Raw genomic sequence first — 16,830 nt, forward strand, 5'->3', positions numbered from 1 at the left:
TGTATTCATGATCTGCACTGCTGTTCTGCTTAATGCAGTATTACTTTGTGTCCTGTATGTTTTACCAATCATGTTTACTACTCTTTCTTTTACAGTTAACTGGCTTGGCTATGAAGGTTAGTGTCCTGTATTATGGAGGCCGTCTGGTGACGCATGGTGATGTCAGCAGTGGGGATCTGGTAGCTTTTATTCTGTATGAGCTGCAGTTTGCTCAAGCAATGCAAGTAAGTTAGATCCAGTAACTTATCAAAGCAATGTTTGTTTAATCTTAAACCATTGGGAAATATTAAACAAATGTAAACATGTTCATTCTAGAAATGCTGCAGTCCCTTTGGTAATATACCCCTTTGTGTATTATTGGACTCAGTAAATCAGTTCAGTGAACTGTAAGTTTTATAACTTTGTACGCGTTTAAAGCTGTACTGTATAATACTTGCACAGAACCAAGTGATCTGATTTGGTTACTGAGGTACAGTTGCAGTGACATTATGGGAGTATTAGATAACTTCAAGGCTGCTCATTCGTTCACATCTGTATATTGTGATATGAGTATTCTGCTGTGTGGACAACAGTTTGAAACAGTGGATTTAAACTAGCGCCTGGTGTGTGACTGTAGAAAAACAGAGAAGGATGAACACTTGAGTATTTTCCTTTTCCATATTTACTCAGTCTCGAAAATGGCATGATTGATGTAAGAGGTTGTAGGGGATAACACTTTAAGAAGTCTATAAATTTGTTACCTGTCTTTTCCAGAGCTGAAATGTATGTATTTTAAAATAACGTGCTGTTGAAAAAGGGAGATGGGAAACAGTTTGTCGAAGTTATCTAACAAACCTGATATTATTGTATAATAATTTCTTGTGTTTTGGTTAGCTGCAGCTGCTGGTAGTGTTATGAGAAGTTAACCACTGTATAAGTACAATAAGACATTCTGTAGTTGTAAATTGTTTTCTAACAATGTCACTTATTTTGTCAGGATTTGACTAACACAGGAGTAATGTTTTTTACACAGAATGTGTGTATACTGTCACTTATTTTTTTTATTTATACAGGGGTAACACAAACTGAAGATGTTGCCTGCTTATGTAATCAATGCCATTTGTTTAGCGTATATGGTCAGAATGAATAGACAACATGGCTGTTGTTGAAAAACAGTTCTGATGTACCTCAAGGTTTAGTGACCTCAGAGTTGGTTATAAGGTTTAAATGGGTATAGTGGAATTTGTTCTTCACGTGAGAAATTTTCACTGTTGCATCATAGAGTTAAGTCTTCTTGACTGGAAACACTTTGATCAAAAGTCACAGAACCTGCTTTAGCATTGAGCAGTAATATCACTGTGTTTACATCCATCACAGAAATTATTAAAAATTAGTGATTATGTGATAAGCAGTAAAATACTCCATCATTGAACGATGATTATATACATTTGTGTAAAAACATCACCAGGGTTGACTCAAATTATAAGGCAAAGAAGAGCACATAGCCTGTCATTCATCCTACTTTAATTAACAATACTATAATATCATCTGATTCTATCACAGACGTATCCTAAACATTTTATTATTTATTTTATACCTTCTGCTCCTTATCTGGCTGAGAAGGCCACTTAACTTGTTCAACAAAACTGTTCACTACTTAAGGGATTTAAATTGTTCACTACTTAAGGGATTTCTGATAAGTGGTGGCAAAACTGCATCTTTACTATGCCCTGTCTGGAGTGTGTTCTTTTAAATGTGATCTGTACAGCAGCTAAGGTAGAAAAAATTACTATGGAAGATGTAAGAGGTAAGAGCAAAGTGCCAGAGGTCAATTCACTTTAGTGTATGTTAAGTAAATTGTTGGTGCTGTCTTCCATCTGGAGACATTTTAAATGTATAGTTGCACTACTTGGTCAGCACCATTTAGGGCAATGCAAGTGAGTGGTTGTGGCAAGTTAAAACCTAATCGGTGTGTACAGTGGTCTGGATTTAATTCAGGTTGGAATACATTACAAATGCATTTTCGTCAGGCCATGGGATCAGAGATCTACCCCAGTAAGCAAATAGATAAATGTATAAACAAACAAACAAATGGAGTCCTTATCAGAAATGTTACCAAAAGGGAGATAACTTACTTTGCATCTTCTAAGTATTAATATAATAAAACTGCAACTCTCTGTAGCAAAATGGCAAGCTATGATACTGAGAGTCCTAACTCTTCAAAATGCAACTTTAAACTGTGGTTCTAAAACTTAATGTTAGCATATTTGATATGTTTTAAAGGGCATTTTCACCCCCCCATGCACTCACAACCCTCCCAAATGGTGGTACTTAGCCCTTTACCCCTGTACTACTGAGACCATCACTGAGATTACTTTACTGTAGAATCAGTGGAGTGCTTAGTATGCATTCCGCCATGTTTATACTTGCAGTTCCTCCATTTCAAGGGTCACAGTTCTGTATACCTCACACCCCCTTAGCACAAGAAATCTGGACAAAGCAAAAAAAATAATGGGGGATCAAAGGCCCAAAATCAGGGACATGTTTTAATTATTGCTGTTGTAAACTTAGAAAGTCGCTAGAATAACACATTTTGTATTAGTATACATTTTGTGAAGGATATGAAGTCTGAAACTCACATATTGTTTAGTGACTTCAGTCCTGAATGATTTGTCAGAAAACCACAAATGATATGAGGAACAGACCAGAAGTATGAGGCAAAAATAAGAACACTCTGCAAAATATCTGAACAGTTGAGAGGTAGGCCTCAGATTATCAGGAAGCATCCAAACCACTGCAAATCCAAAGGTCATTTGAACCACTGAATGTTTCATAGAGCTGTCAATTAAGACTGTATGTGTTGACTGAGAATTTGTGACCTTTTAACCAATGTTTCCTTAAATGAGCTGAGTAAAATATAACATTTACACTGACCTTACATGTGACTTGTTCTACATATACAGTGTCCCATACTGAATACACGAGAGAGAATCCTCAGAGGTTTCTTCAAACTGAGGGGGTAGTTATATGAGCTCTGTAAGGAAGAAACTCATGGTGCTGAGGGCACTGCTGTATATGGCTGTTTTTTCCCCATTACTGTCTGGGGAATGATTCTGTGGTAATAATGTTAGGTCAGAACTGCAGTCAGCATAACCTGAGTTCTTCCACCAAGGACTGAAACTTTATCTTTGCTCCAACTTGATGCCACTAGCTGATGTCAGAATGGTGGAGCACATTACCTCCATCCCTCCCCAAAAGAGGAATGACCCTCATGCCTCACAAGAGGAGGTGAAGATCCATATTGCCAGTTTGTCTCATTACACACACACACACACACACACACACACACACATTTTTGTAGTCCAAAGCTGTGCATAATCTTTACAACAGCTTGAACAGGATAATGTATCATGGCTCTAAATTTCTATTAACATCATGCATTCTGTAAGCAGTTGTCATCATATGGGATTGTAATGATAGCTTTCTATTCTGCATGTTCACTTTTCATGATCAGATGATAATACTTTATCTTACTAGTGTCACAGGTATATATGAGAAGTAAGTGTATCACCAAAAAGGACAATTTAATTTGCATTTCTTTTTCACCAGGCTCTATTCTCAGTGTATCCCAGTGTGTGGAAGGCAATAGGTGCATCTGAGAAGATATTTGACTACATGGACAAAACTCCCAAAGTGTCCAGGCCTGGAACTCTAGCTCCTGAAACCCTTACAGGCCACATTGAGTTCAAGAATGTGTCATTTTCTTATCCCAACAGAATGGACACTCCAGTATTAAAGGTAGATTGACTTCTCTGTTTTTACCTTTTGTTTCATAGTAAAAACAGTAATTTAGAGAAACGTTGGTATAATTTTATTTTGTTTTTAAGTAGTAGTTTTCTGCCATCATTTTGATGTTAAAGGGACAATCCCAGTGTTTAAAGTTAGGGTCCGAGTTAAGCTGACAGAAGTCACGCCCACTTCGACACATCACTTTCATTCCCACCAAAAGTGTCATTTTACTTTTAACTATCCTGCACATCCACAGTTCCAGTCTTGTTTCAGTTCCCGGGATAAACTAATGTTTGGATTTGTGTTCCTCTCCAGCTTGCATTGGATTGGGGAACTATGCCCCCAGCTCCTGACTCATAGTTAAAATAAAGAAAGCTGTGGCAGAGAATAAGGGACATCAGTGTATACTAATTTTTAAATTTTGCATCACTCATGTTTCTACAGATGTACAAGCAGCCCGCTCATTAAAAAAAAAAAATAGTGCATTTGTCTAGTAGTATTCAGAAATCAGCACATATCAAACTAGAAGCTGAAAAAGGAACAGAAGAGTGTGTCTGCTAATGTTCCAACCTTCTGTCACACACTTGCTTTCTACGAAATTACTAGCAGGTCAGAAATTATAACTACACCAGGCTAGTATTCAAAAATCAGAATACAGTAAAACATGAAAGAGAAATATGGTTTCCACTACTGTTTGCCTGACTCAGATGCTCTCTATAGGTAAAAGCCATGTCATAAAATTGTTGTAGATGGATTCATAACCACCACAGAATAAAATATGAAATGAAAGAAACAAAAAAATGGTACTTGCGTATTATCGCAACCACACTTTCTCGGTGGCATGTTATTATCGCTACTGCACATCGCTACCACACTTTGTAAGTAACCTGTTATTTACATTTTAGCAATCCCTAATTTTCTGCATGTTATTTAGATGTTGCTGTGTCTTTCAGCTTTTCCCGGTTAGGGGTCGCCACAGTAGAACTCCGGTCCGCTAATGATTGGCAGTAGATTTTTACGTGCTGAGTTGCCAGCCCTGACACACAACCTTCTACGAAGGTACGCCCATTCACGCATGTCTCCACACAGAAGACGCTCTAGCTGAGAATCGAACAGGACAGCATCTTACTGTGAGGCGACAATGCTACCGCAGCACCACCACCACAGTTGCATGTCATTTAGATAACGGTAATAAATACTGTTCTGTAAGTCATATTCTCGCTACTACACTATTTAGTTAACTGTGATTGGAGTGGTTGTACTTTTGCATTTGGATTTCATCCTTGTAAGTTATTTTGACTTGGACTGGATATCTGTACTACGCTTTAAAATTGATTTAACGTTAAGAAATTAATTCAACTTTTACTAATGCATTACACTGTAACACCTAAAATTCAAACCATTTCTCGACATAAAATGTTGTTTCCCATGTTTCTATACAACTTCACGGAGCATTTTAAAAACATCTTTAACTGTTACATGTACAGTCTTGGAAAGGAGGACAAGAAAGCAGCTCAAAGCAAAAATGTGAAAGTCAAGACTATGGATCAAATCTTTTCATATATATTATGCTAGTAGGGTTTTTAATTCACTGATCTGATTAAGTAAAACAAAACCACTATATGCTGTGTGGAATTTAAATTTCATAAGGGATTATTCAGTGTGGGGGGAAAAAGAAAGATTCAATATTGTAATGTGCTTGGTTGCAGTTATACGTCATTCGGAAAATCAGTTCAACACTAAACTGATTTTTATTATGCTAACAAGGATTTTCTTTATATAATTATTGCACGGTTAAACTGCGAACATAGTGGAGCAGGGAAGAAGCTGGCGAGAAAGTGTACTTGCGACTTCCGCGAAAGCGTGGTTGCAATAATACGCAAGTACCCAAAAAACTCTGTTTACTAATCTTTTAAAAGCCTTGCATTACTGATGTGCTTTCTAGAGTAGTAGCAGCAGTCAGATTATAAATTGCCTGAAAGGCTACTTTTCTCAATGGGTAAAATGCACAGATTAAAATAATGAATGTCTGACAGGGAGAGCTGTTGTCAGTACAACTGCAATTTGAGATGGAATTTGGTTAACACCTTTGAAACTTCCTTCAGGCACCCCCCCCCCCCCCTCAGCCAAAGGTGATCATGCTCATGTTAGTGCCGTTTTATTTACTGTTTTAGTTTGAAGCAAAAGTGGCTATGAGCATGTGCATGTAACCTTGGTGACATCATCTGGGGACAGGCGTGTGTGTTTGTATGAGAGTGTGTGTGAGTGCATGCATGTTTGTGTGTGTGCGCGCGCGCATATGTGTGCATGTATGTTTATGCACACGTGTGCATGTGCGTGTATGTGTGTGTGTTTTAATTACAAGGATTTTATAAGTAAAGAATGTGGAGACTTAATATAGAAGAGATGTGGAATTGTCATCTGAAAATAAATATGTGGATGTTGCAGCATTTCTTTGATTTTTGGAAACATTCAGTCCTTTATATATGAGCCTCAGATATCACATATTGACAGTACTAGCAAGTCATACGAAGATGGAACTGCTAGTATTCAGGAAGACTGTCTGGACAGTACTGATCTTTTTAACGTAAAGGGTTTTATAAACTGTGCATACTTTGCTGATTGGGTAGTTTTTTTAAATTCTTTATTATTGCAGATAATGTGCAAGACTGCTTTTTATGTAAAAAGTAATGTTCTTTTGATATTGTTTGAGATTCAGATTAAGAACTTAGGAGACGTTACATAGTTTGCAAGAGGTAAAACGGATTTGTATATACAAATTTATATTCCTAGAAACCTACCCTTTAATGGTGGTTTCTTAAACTGTGTATATGTCTGATAGTACAAGTTAATGGCTGTGGTAATGTTGACCAACTAATCATTCCTTTCATTTGTTGTTGCCATGTATTATTGACATCTGTCACACCACTTTTCCAGTTTTGTTTTACTACTGGCTTCAGCCCATCCCCTCACCTGTTACAGGTAGTGAATAAGTAAAGTACACAGAGTACTGTGGCATAACGCAGATTGTTGTAAATGTGTGCTAGTAACACGATGAAACAGAATGATGTTTGTTGTGTTTCACTGTTGCAGTCCTAATTATGGGAATATGCTGCCTTGAAAGCCCTCGACCAGCCCAACTGCTGGAGAAATTTCTTTCCAGCTTCCAGGCTGGCGGACGCCCTGACTACGTCATCAGTACATTCAGGTATAAAGGTAGCCAGCCTGCATCATGATACCAGTCTTTTCTTGCCTTGGGCCAGAAGCTGTATTAAGTGCATTAGTCAGTCTTCACCAGAGAGAAGTGTTGTGGGACAAGATAAGTACCCTGTTGGGGAACTTTCTTTCCTTTGCTCATGGCAGATAAAGTAAACAACTGTCACCATTGTGGAAAGCAGATCCCACACAGAGTATTTCATTCCTTTTGTATTATTTGCCTAGGCCCAGATCACAGTGTCATTTTTGTTGGTTTTGTCCTCGTTTCAGTATTAGAACAGTTAGGCATAGGGCTGAATTTCTCAATAAATTCCTTGGCCAACAATCTTTTCACTCACCTTCCATGGTGTCTGTCAGTCATACCGAATCCAATGTACCTAAGCGAAATAAAGAAAATAAACAAAAGCTTAGGTTATTGGATGACAATCGGTCACTGTCTGCTTTTCCTGAGGAAATCCTCCCTTCAGCCTCACCTCCTGAGGATTTCACTTCCATACCATGAAGTAACATTTTCAGTGGGATGCTCAGGACTACCCACAGACAAAAAAAGAGGGTTATGGAATTCCTGGAATTACCTGAAAATAAGCCACTGGCTATTCCCCCCATTCTGGAAGTAGTGGAAGATGTCTTACAGGAATCTTCCTTTAAACCTGACTACCTACCTGCCCAAGTAAGCTAGACAGGCTTTACAGGGTCCAGGATTCCCATAAGTATATTTTCAGAAACCCTACTGCTGACCCTGAAGTTATCACTCCACGACCAAATGGAGCCAAAGCCAGTTCTCTAAGAACCCACTTCCTACAGACAAAAAGAGCAGGGCCCTTGACAGGTTTGGCAAGAAGGTTTATACATCTGCCACCCTTGCCATGAGGGTCTTCAGTTGTTAACGTTATATAATTAAGTACCAAAAGACTGTACTAGAACAGCTTATACTAAAGGTCTCCACACTTGAAGACAAAACCCTCACAATAGAATCTACTCACCTCTGTCATTCCAGTGTGCTGGTAGCTAAACATTCCCTCCGTTGTGGCTATGATGCCATGGAAGCATCTTGCAGTGCAGCTACTACTGGATCAGTTATTAGAAGACATGCTTGGCTCCAAGTACAAACTCTTCCAGAACATGTCAAGTCTAGCCTGTTGGATGCCCCCTAGACATGGAGGTTCTCTTCGGGCCTGAGGCAGAAGTCCTTAAAAATATGGAGGATAAGGCTGTCATTGCAGACAGTAAAAGATTTCTTTGAGATACAACCTGACTCATACAGATCTGTCTACATAGCGTATAGGAAAACTTAAGGCTTCAACTACGGCTGCAAATAACCTGCCAACTGAACTTCTAAAAAATAACAGCAGAAGGAATATCCTACCCTGTATCAATTCTGATTAACAGATCTATTGCAGAACAATATGTCTCCTTAATGTGGAAAATCTCACACATAATCCCCCTCCACAAAAGTGGACAGACCACTGAACTCACAAACTATAGACCTATCGCCATCCTGTTCCCTCTATCAGAACTACTAGAAAGATATATTTACTCTCAACTCCAGTACCTTACAAACAATAACATACTAGCCAAATCCCAACATGGCTTCATACCCTTTCATAGTACCATCACTGCACTCCTCAGCTTCACCGATACTATAAACCATTACCAAAATGAAGGAAAAATAGTTTCACCTGTATTCCTTGATATGTCCAAAGACTTTGACACCATCTTCCATAGCAAGTTATTAAAAGTGCTCTCATTAACCTTAGCTCTTCCACTCTGTCTTGGTTCCAAAGCTACCCAACTGACCATCAGCAAGCAGTAAGATGGTTACATGACCTTTCCTCCCTATGCCCAGTCACACTTGATGTTCCACAAGATTCTATTCATGGACCCCTTCTGTTCAGCATATTTACTAATGACCTCAGTACTGTCTGCTCACTAGCTTCAACTATCCAGTATGCTGATGATTCATCTGTTATATGTGCAGCACCCACTACCCAACTATTACAAGAATTAACTGAAAAATCCTTCACTGAAATTGAATCCTGGCTGGCTAACTCGTAGCTCATTCTTAATCCCAACAAAACCAAGATCATGAGCTTTCATCCTTCCAGATCTTCAGACCTCCCATTCTACATCACTGCCTCAGACAATACAGTAATAACCCCAGATCCACAAACAAAACTGTTAGGAGTTCATATTGATAATAAACTGAGATTTGATCTACGCATTTCTCAAATGGTTAAAAAGGTGTATAAAAAGATGGGTACTGTATACATAAACAAAAAATTTCTTAGACATTTCCAAACTATCCATAGCCAGAACAATCTCCTGTCAGCTGTCCTCTATGCCTCTCCCATCCTCAGCAACCTGAAAAAGACAGACCTAGACAAACTAGAAACATGATATAATAAAATAGCAAACTTCTCCACAGAGTCTTCACATGGGACACACCACTGCCTCCCCCTAAGAAAACTATCATAGCTAGAATTCACACATCTCCTGACTGACAACCAGTTAACCACAGCTCACAAACTACTCAATTACCCAGATAAAACACCTGCTCTCCTAAATACAGTTCAACCATATTCCAATAAACGTATACTACAAGTCAACAAAAAATCACTATTACATGTTACTAAATCCGCCAATTGTGCTGAGGACTCCCTGTGTTCAAGCTATGTTGCCAAAATCTGGAATGCACTACCCCATCCCATCAGAACCACTAGCAACTTAACTCAATTTAAAAACCATCTGAAACACCAATGATCAGATTCCTGCCTTTGCTCGTGTGATACACCAGGATAACAAAAAAATTGCTCTTGTACCCACCCCCCATCCTCAAAGCAACTATCATACATTTCTGTCTCTAAATCTTTTCATCAGTCTGTCTGTCTCTCCCTAATCGCTAAATAACCACATCTTATCTAAGTTCCCCTCTTCTCCATATCACTCATTCTGGCTTTCACTCCCTGCCTCCCTTCTGTCTCACCTCTTTTTTTTTTTTTTTTTTACTAACCCACATGACTCTAATTTAAGTAGCATTTGTGTGTAAAGTATTGTAACTGATGGCCTACACCAACGTATATATATATGTACGTGTGTAAGTAGGAGTAAATCAGCCCCTCTGAACTACCCCATATAGATCTAAGCAAACTATTAACCAGATCATACTCTACTGAAGTTGTGTAAATGATGTGATTTGTAGCAGTGTATGTTCATTGCCATGTTTTTTTTTAACCATTGTATAAAACTGCTCACCATATGAAATTGTATAATTTGTATTTTCACTATAACGTATTCTCTAATGTTATTGTTACTGTGCTGGAGCTTTTTTTACCAGGCCTCCACTGAAAATGGGATCTGCCCAGTCGGGCTTTCCTGGTAAACAGATGTAAAATAAAGTAAATAAATACAGGCTATAGATAAGGCCAATCTCCTCAAGGACCTCAAATTCACCCAGGACCTCCTTTCTTCACAATGAACCTACAAAAATCCCACACTTCATCAACAAAAAAGATGGTCTTCCTTGGCGCACTTCTGGACTCCTCTCTCCAAAAGGCTTTCCTTCCTCCAGAAAGCCTCCTTCCTGACATATTTCTTCCACAGGATCCAATTGAGAATTTGCATCTCAGCAAGGGAATTTATTCAAGCCCTGGGATACATGGCCTCATCCTCATGGTTCCCCTTGCCAGACTGCACATGAAGAAGCTCCAGCGGTACCTGATGAATGTCTGGTGCCAGAGCTTACAGTCCCATTAGACCAGGATCCCCCTGCCTCAAAACAGAGTTCACATGGTAGGCACAAGCTTGCTCCCAGAATCAGGGCCTCCCCTTCAAAATCTCCCTTCAGGCTCAAACCCTAACCACAGATGGCTCGGGGACAGCATGGGAGGACTCACTTCCAGAACCTCCAAACCCAGGGGAAGTGGGATTCCGGATCCAAACCCAGGGGAAGTGGTATTCTGGATCCAAGGACAGACATCAACTGGAAGGAACTCGTGCTAGTATTAAAGGGTCTATTGGCCTTCAAGGAAGAATGGACCCTATGTGTCCTATTAATCAAGACAGACAATACCACAGTTATGATGGACAAGTTATTACCCCTTGTGCCATCCAGCAATGCAAATCTGGGAAACCGCAAAGTCTGTGGGCTTGCACCTGAAGCACAGTAACTTCCAGCAGTTCAAAATGCTCTGGCAGAGCATCTCAGCTGAAACTTGATGGATCCTCATGAGTGACATTTGCACCCAAAAGTCTTCCCGTCCATAACCCAAACATGGGGAATTCCACAGGTGGACCTTTTCACATCCAAAGAGAATGCACACCTGCAAAAATTCTGTACCAAGAACAAACAGGAGACCGCTTGAAAAACAGATGCCTTCTCCTTCCTTTGGAGAAAACTTTTCATTTATGCATTTCCCCCCATACCCCTTCCTCCTCGGATTCTGCACAGGATAAGAGAAGAGGACCCAAGAGCAATTCTTACAGCTCCAGACCGGGGCAGACAACATTGATAACCCTTCCTCCTTGAACTCACCGACCAGAGCCCATGGCTACTCCCTCAGAGAGTAGAGTTTCTCACCCAGAAGGAGGAAAACATTGTACGCCAATCTGCAAACCCTCAACCTTGCAGCATGGATGATCCCACAAAAAGCCAATATGGTGTTGGCCTAAGTAAACAGGTGCTAGACATCCTCAAAGAATCTAGAAGGCCTAGCACCAGGAAATCCTACTCAGCTAAATGGAAAAGATTTCCTATTTGGTACAAAGATCACCACCTAGATCCCAAATCAGCATGTTTCCAGCATCCTGGAATACCTGACTGGCCTGCTGAATCAGGGACTATCTCATTCTTCCATTAAAATCCATGCTTCTGCCATCTCTGCATATGTGCCCTGCCAACCTCCCCTTTTCTCCCATCCACTATTAAAGCAATTTCTTAGGCAGGTAATCCACATTAGACCACCCAGAAGGAAGCGTATTCTTCCTTGGGACCTTAATTCTGTGCAAGAGGTGCTAGAGAAACTGACCTTGTCCCCCTTTGAACCAGCAGCTTCTGCAGACCTAAAGTTCCTGACATGGGAAGCAGTTACTCTGGCTATCACCTCAGCCAGGAGGGTTCTGAGTCACAGGCCATCATGGCTGTGGAACCATTCCTTATCTTCCACAGGGATAGGGTCCGTCTCAGAACCAATCCGTCCTTTTATGTCTAAAGTGATCACTGACACCTCTTTGAATCAGGCCATCCATCTCCCTACCTTCTTCCCCAATTCACAAAACAAAGGGGAGTGAATTCTGCTTTCCTTGGATATGCATAGACAGCTATGTTTCTATCTGGACAAGACAAAAGTTTTGAGAAAGACTGATCAGCTTTTCATTACCTTTCCCTCTGGAAAAGAAGGCAAGCCTGCCTCTAAGCAAACTGTTTCCAAATGGATTTCCCACTGCATTTGCTTTTGTTATAGTTCACACGGCAAAGTGCTACCAGTAGGGATAAAATCTCATTCCACGAGGGCAACTGCTACTTCCACTGCCTTTCTAAAGGGTGTCCCCACCAAGGACATTTTGGAGGCTGCCACCTGGTCTTCAGTGCATACCTTCACCAAGCACTATCATTCTCCAGATCTAAAGCAGGCTTTGCAACTGCTGTCTTACATGGCGTCCTTTCTTCCCCTTAGACACCTTCCTCCCTCCTTTCAGCTTTGGGAATCTTCTTTCCCTCCCACCAACCCCCTCAGTCTATGTAGGTTGATTCTGTTTTGCTACTCAGCCAAGGGACTCCTCCTTGGTCCCCTTCCTATGTCAAGAGGTATTCAAAGCAGAACCTATCTGCTAAGGGCTTCTGCTAGTTGAGGGCAAGAAGACACTGGTATCATGACGCAGGCTGGCTACCTTTATACCCAAACATACTGACATCAGTCAGAGCATCCACCAGCCTGGGAGCCGGAAAGAAATTCTCTGGTAGTCGGGCTGGCCGAGGGCTTTCATGGCAGGAAATCCCTATAGTCAGGACTGCAATAATTAATACACTCAAACATCTAAATTTATGGTAAGTGTACAAAACTGTATTTTCTTATTAGAAAATGCAAACAGTTTTTCAGGAAATGTTTAGATAGCCGTAGTTGTATTTTTTACCTAAGGAGTTGGTGTTTTGTAACTTGTTTATACTAATTTGTGAGGACGTATGGATCAGAAACAGCATAAGGCAAAGGGATTTTGTTTTCTGTTTTAAGAAATCTGCATGGCCTGGTGTTTTTTCTCTATGTGGCAGATAGACACTTAAATTAGCCAGGCTGCACATTTCACATGCTTTTCTTCGTTAACTAATTTGTTTCTTGAGTGATATTTAAGTACACAGAGTACATCTGTGGCCTTGCCTTTTCTGATACACTATATCGCTATCCTACCTAAATGAAAGCTATGTTTTAGCTACTTCTACATAAAAGCTATGGTTTTGTTAATTCTGTCGCTATGGAAGCTATGCTTTAGTAATTCTACATAACAGCGTCGCTAGTCCAGCTAGCATACTAGCATCTCGCAAGTGGTATAGTTACATTATATCGCTATTCCTACCTAAATGAAAGCTCTGTTTAGCTAATTCTACATGTAAGCTATGATTAGTTAATTCTGTCGCTCTACTTTTAGTAGCGATGCTACACCAGTCTACCTTGTGTATGTTTGTTACAGCGTCACTAGTCCAGCTAGCACATTAGCACTCGCATAGTGTTTTATTTAAAACTGTAGCTGTCCTACTAGTAGTATCACACGTGCAGTTGGGAGGCACATAGTTCATAACTTATCTGCCTATACCTCCAACCTACCTGACTCCTCCTGCATTTTGTTTTGTTTATCACTCTACTGTTATAGTTACTGCCTACTGAACAATGTTTGTTTTTAAGGTGTGTGTTTAGATGTTCTGGTTGTTTCTTTTTTGGCGACAATATATCTATATGAGCTGCCTCCTACACAAAGTCATACTGTGAAGTGCGTGTTAAATGCTCAGGTTGTGTCCTGCATATATGTGTAGTACTTGTCTGTTTTAGTCACTTTAAACAGTAGTAAGTGATTAGTGTATGTTTTATTCCGTCACTAACAGACTTCTTCCTTCCTTCCTGTCCTCCAGCTCTCTTGCCCTGAATTTCCCCCTGTGTTTTTGCCTGGGTGGATACTGGACCCAACCAAAGCTGTACTCCCTACTGCCTTAGCAATACATACCCTGGGCTGCTACAACTGCCTTTGAGGATAACGCTCGAGAGGCTCTCCAACAGAACTCAAGAAAGTATGTGTTACTACTAAGCCTGAAGGCCTTTGTAATCCTACTAGCCGAAGTCACTTTCTCCCTGTCTGGAGTGCCAGCAGCCTGACCCCCCCCCCACCTCTACTCCTTGCCCTCTATTCCTCACTTTTCTTCCCAGCACTGTTGGTCCCTTCTCCCCTTATCTGCTTAGCCCTACTTGTTCCCTGATGCATAGATGGCCTCTATCCATTAGGGGATATCCCTACCCCTTGATATTAGACTTTTCTGTTCTTGACTCTCTCTCTTTCTGACTCTCACTTCTCACATCTTAGTCCCTCACTCTTTCCCCTGATACTCTTAGTCCACTTCCCAACCACATCTAGGCCCTCTCCACTTACCCTTCTATTACTTACCCTTCTTGAACACTGCTCTACTGATAGTTTTTCGCTCCTCTACTGATCTACTGGGCTCATCCCGCTCCGTTCGCCCTTCGGGCTCACTCCGCTCCCCTACCCTGCCCCCAAATCTCACCCGCCCCCAGCACCTCTACCTTTATTCCTCCATAAACCACACCCTCTGCTACTCTACTCCAATCACTGGCACACAGCTAGACACACCCACCTTTTTCCCGCCAAAATCAGCCCTCCAATACACCTCATACAAACACTAATCATCATCTTTCCTGACCATACCACTCCTTTCTCCCACAACCACACCACACCCCCCATACTGACTATACTCCTCCACATACTTCCTATAACATAGGGAATCTACCTACTCCTCAATACTTACATATCCTCTATACACCAACTAGCTCTACTCACAACTATTATCTTATCTCCTTCCTATCATGTTTCCAAAACTCTGTCTCATCTCCCTTTCTCTCTTCTTCCTTTTCTCTTCATTCTACTGCAACCACCTCTCCCAACCCACTTTATTCCTACATTCCCAACACTTTCATATAACCAGTTATCAGGACACACCTCTCTCACAATCGTACTCGATTATTTCCCCCTATCTGTACTATTCTAACATTCTCTTTCTTTTCCAATACAAACCTCTCTCCTACAATACACTCCCCATCTCTATAACTACTTGCAAATCCCTCCAATACACAACAGAAGACAAACTCCTTACTTTACTATCTGCTCATACAAACAGCTTCATACAACAGTGTATTAATACTCTCATTTCTGGCAATATCCACCCAAACCCTGGTCCATCCCCTATAACAACCACAAATAAATCCGTATTATTTACTTCCTTAAATAACCAAAGTATAGTAAATAAAGTCCCAAACCTCCACGCATGGCTCATACACAATAAACCTGATATCCTGTCTATTTCTGAAACCTGGTTAAAACCTCATATAAATGACTCTGAGATTATTCCCCCAAACTACTCCATCATCAGGAAAGACAGACCTCTCAAAAAGGGAGTTGGGGTAGCCCTCATATATTCATCCTCCCTAGCAGTCACTCCCTACAATAAACCTACTCCACACTTTAACAATGCTGAACTTCTCCTTACTCTACTACAAATCAACGATCACAAACACATTTGTTTAGCATCCCTTTATATACCCCCAGGTGATAATATCTCCACTCTTGAACTTATCCTCTCCTGGATCTCTAGTAACATTAGTAATGCAACCATAATCCTAGGAGATGTAAACATCAATTGGACCTGTATACAATCTCCAACAAACTCCATAAATATTAACCTATACAACTTCTCTCAACTAATCAATTCAGTAACTCGCCCCGCAAAAAACCTCTCCAGTGGAAGTATACTGGATTGGATCCTTGTCTCCCATCCTCACTATTTCTCCGACAGTGGCACCCTTCCAGACTCTCTTAGTGATCACTTACCCATTTTCACCAACCGACTACCCACTGTCCTTCAACAAACCCACAACTATATAACTATCCGAGACCACAAAAAATTCAACCCAACTATCTTCATAAATTCCTTACAAACAATTAATTGGAATTGTCTAAAAACATTACCCCTAGACATGGCAGTGTCACACTTTAATACAACATTCTTGCAATTACTCGACTCTCAAGCTCCCCTAAGGACTAAGAGAATAAAACAAAGTCAGCCCCCTGGCTATCCAAACATACTCTTGCCATTATGAGACAAAGAGATAAAGTCTGGGCACGCTACCAAAAAATTAAGACAAATCTGCTCCTTAACGAATATAAAATGCTTCGAAATAAAGTAAAGAAACTCATCACTTCTGATAGACGAAGCTATTTTTCTACACTCCAAAACCAAAATAAAAACAACCCTCAAAAATTCTGGAAAGGGATCTCTAGTCTCCTTCACCCTAGTAGTCCAGATACTCCCACCCCAGACCCGAAAGCCTCGGAACTAGACCTGGCCACCCAATTTAACTCATTTTTTATTGACTCTATTGCCAAACTGACCTCTTCTTTCTCCAACTCCACCATACCCTCAAGCATCCCATCACCCCCCCACTCACTCATTATCCTTCCCAAATTCCACTCCCCCCACTCACACCCTATCCTTCCAAAATTCCACTCCCTGCTTCCCTTCCTCTAACTCCTTCGCCTCTTCTGCTACCCAACCTTTACCCCAAACACCTCCAC

General features: G+C 40.6%; 1 protein-coding gene across 3 annotated transcripts in view; it reads left to right on the plus strand.

Annotated features, from left to right (window-relative positions):
- Nucleotides 1-16,830, plus strand: part of LOC122811451 (ABC-type oligopeptide transporter ABCB9-like) — a 184,903-nt gene that overhangs the window by 108,094 nt on the left and 59,979 nt on the right. For all 3 annotated transcript variants that reach the window (XM_044083301.1, XM_044083300.1, XM_044083302.1), the window contains exons 7-8: nucleotides 96-224; nucleotides 3,589-3,777. In XM_044083301.1, coding sequence (XP_043939236.1) covers nucleotides 96-224; nucleotides 3,589-3,777 — 318 coding nt within the window. The remainder of the gene's footprint in view (nucleotides 1-95; nucleotides 225-3,588; nucleotides 3,778-16,830) is intronic.

This window comes from Protopterus annectens, chromosome 9.part0, assembly GCF_019279795.1.
Source record: "Protopterus annectens isolate FY-2018-M chromosome 9.part0, PAN1.0, whole genome shotgun sequence".
Classification (NCBI taxonomy): domain Eukaryota; kingdom Metazoa; phylum Chordata; order Ceratodontiformes; family Protopteridae; genus Protopterus; species Protopterus annectens.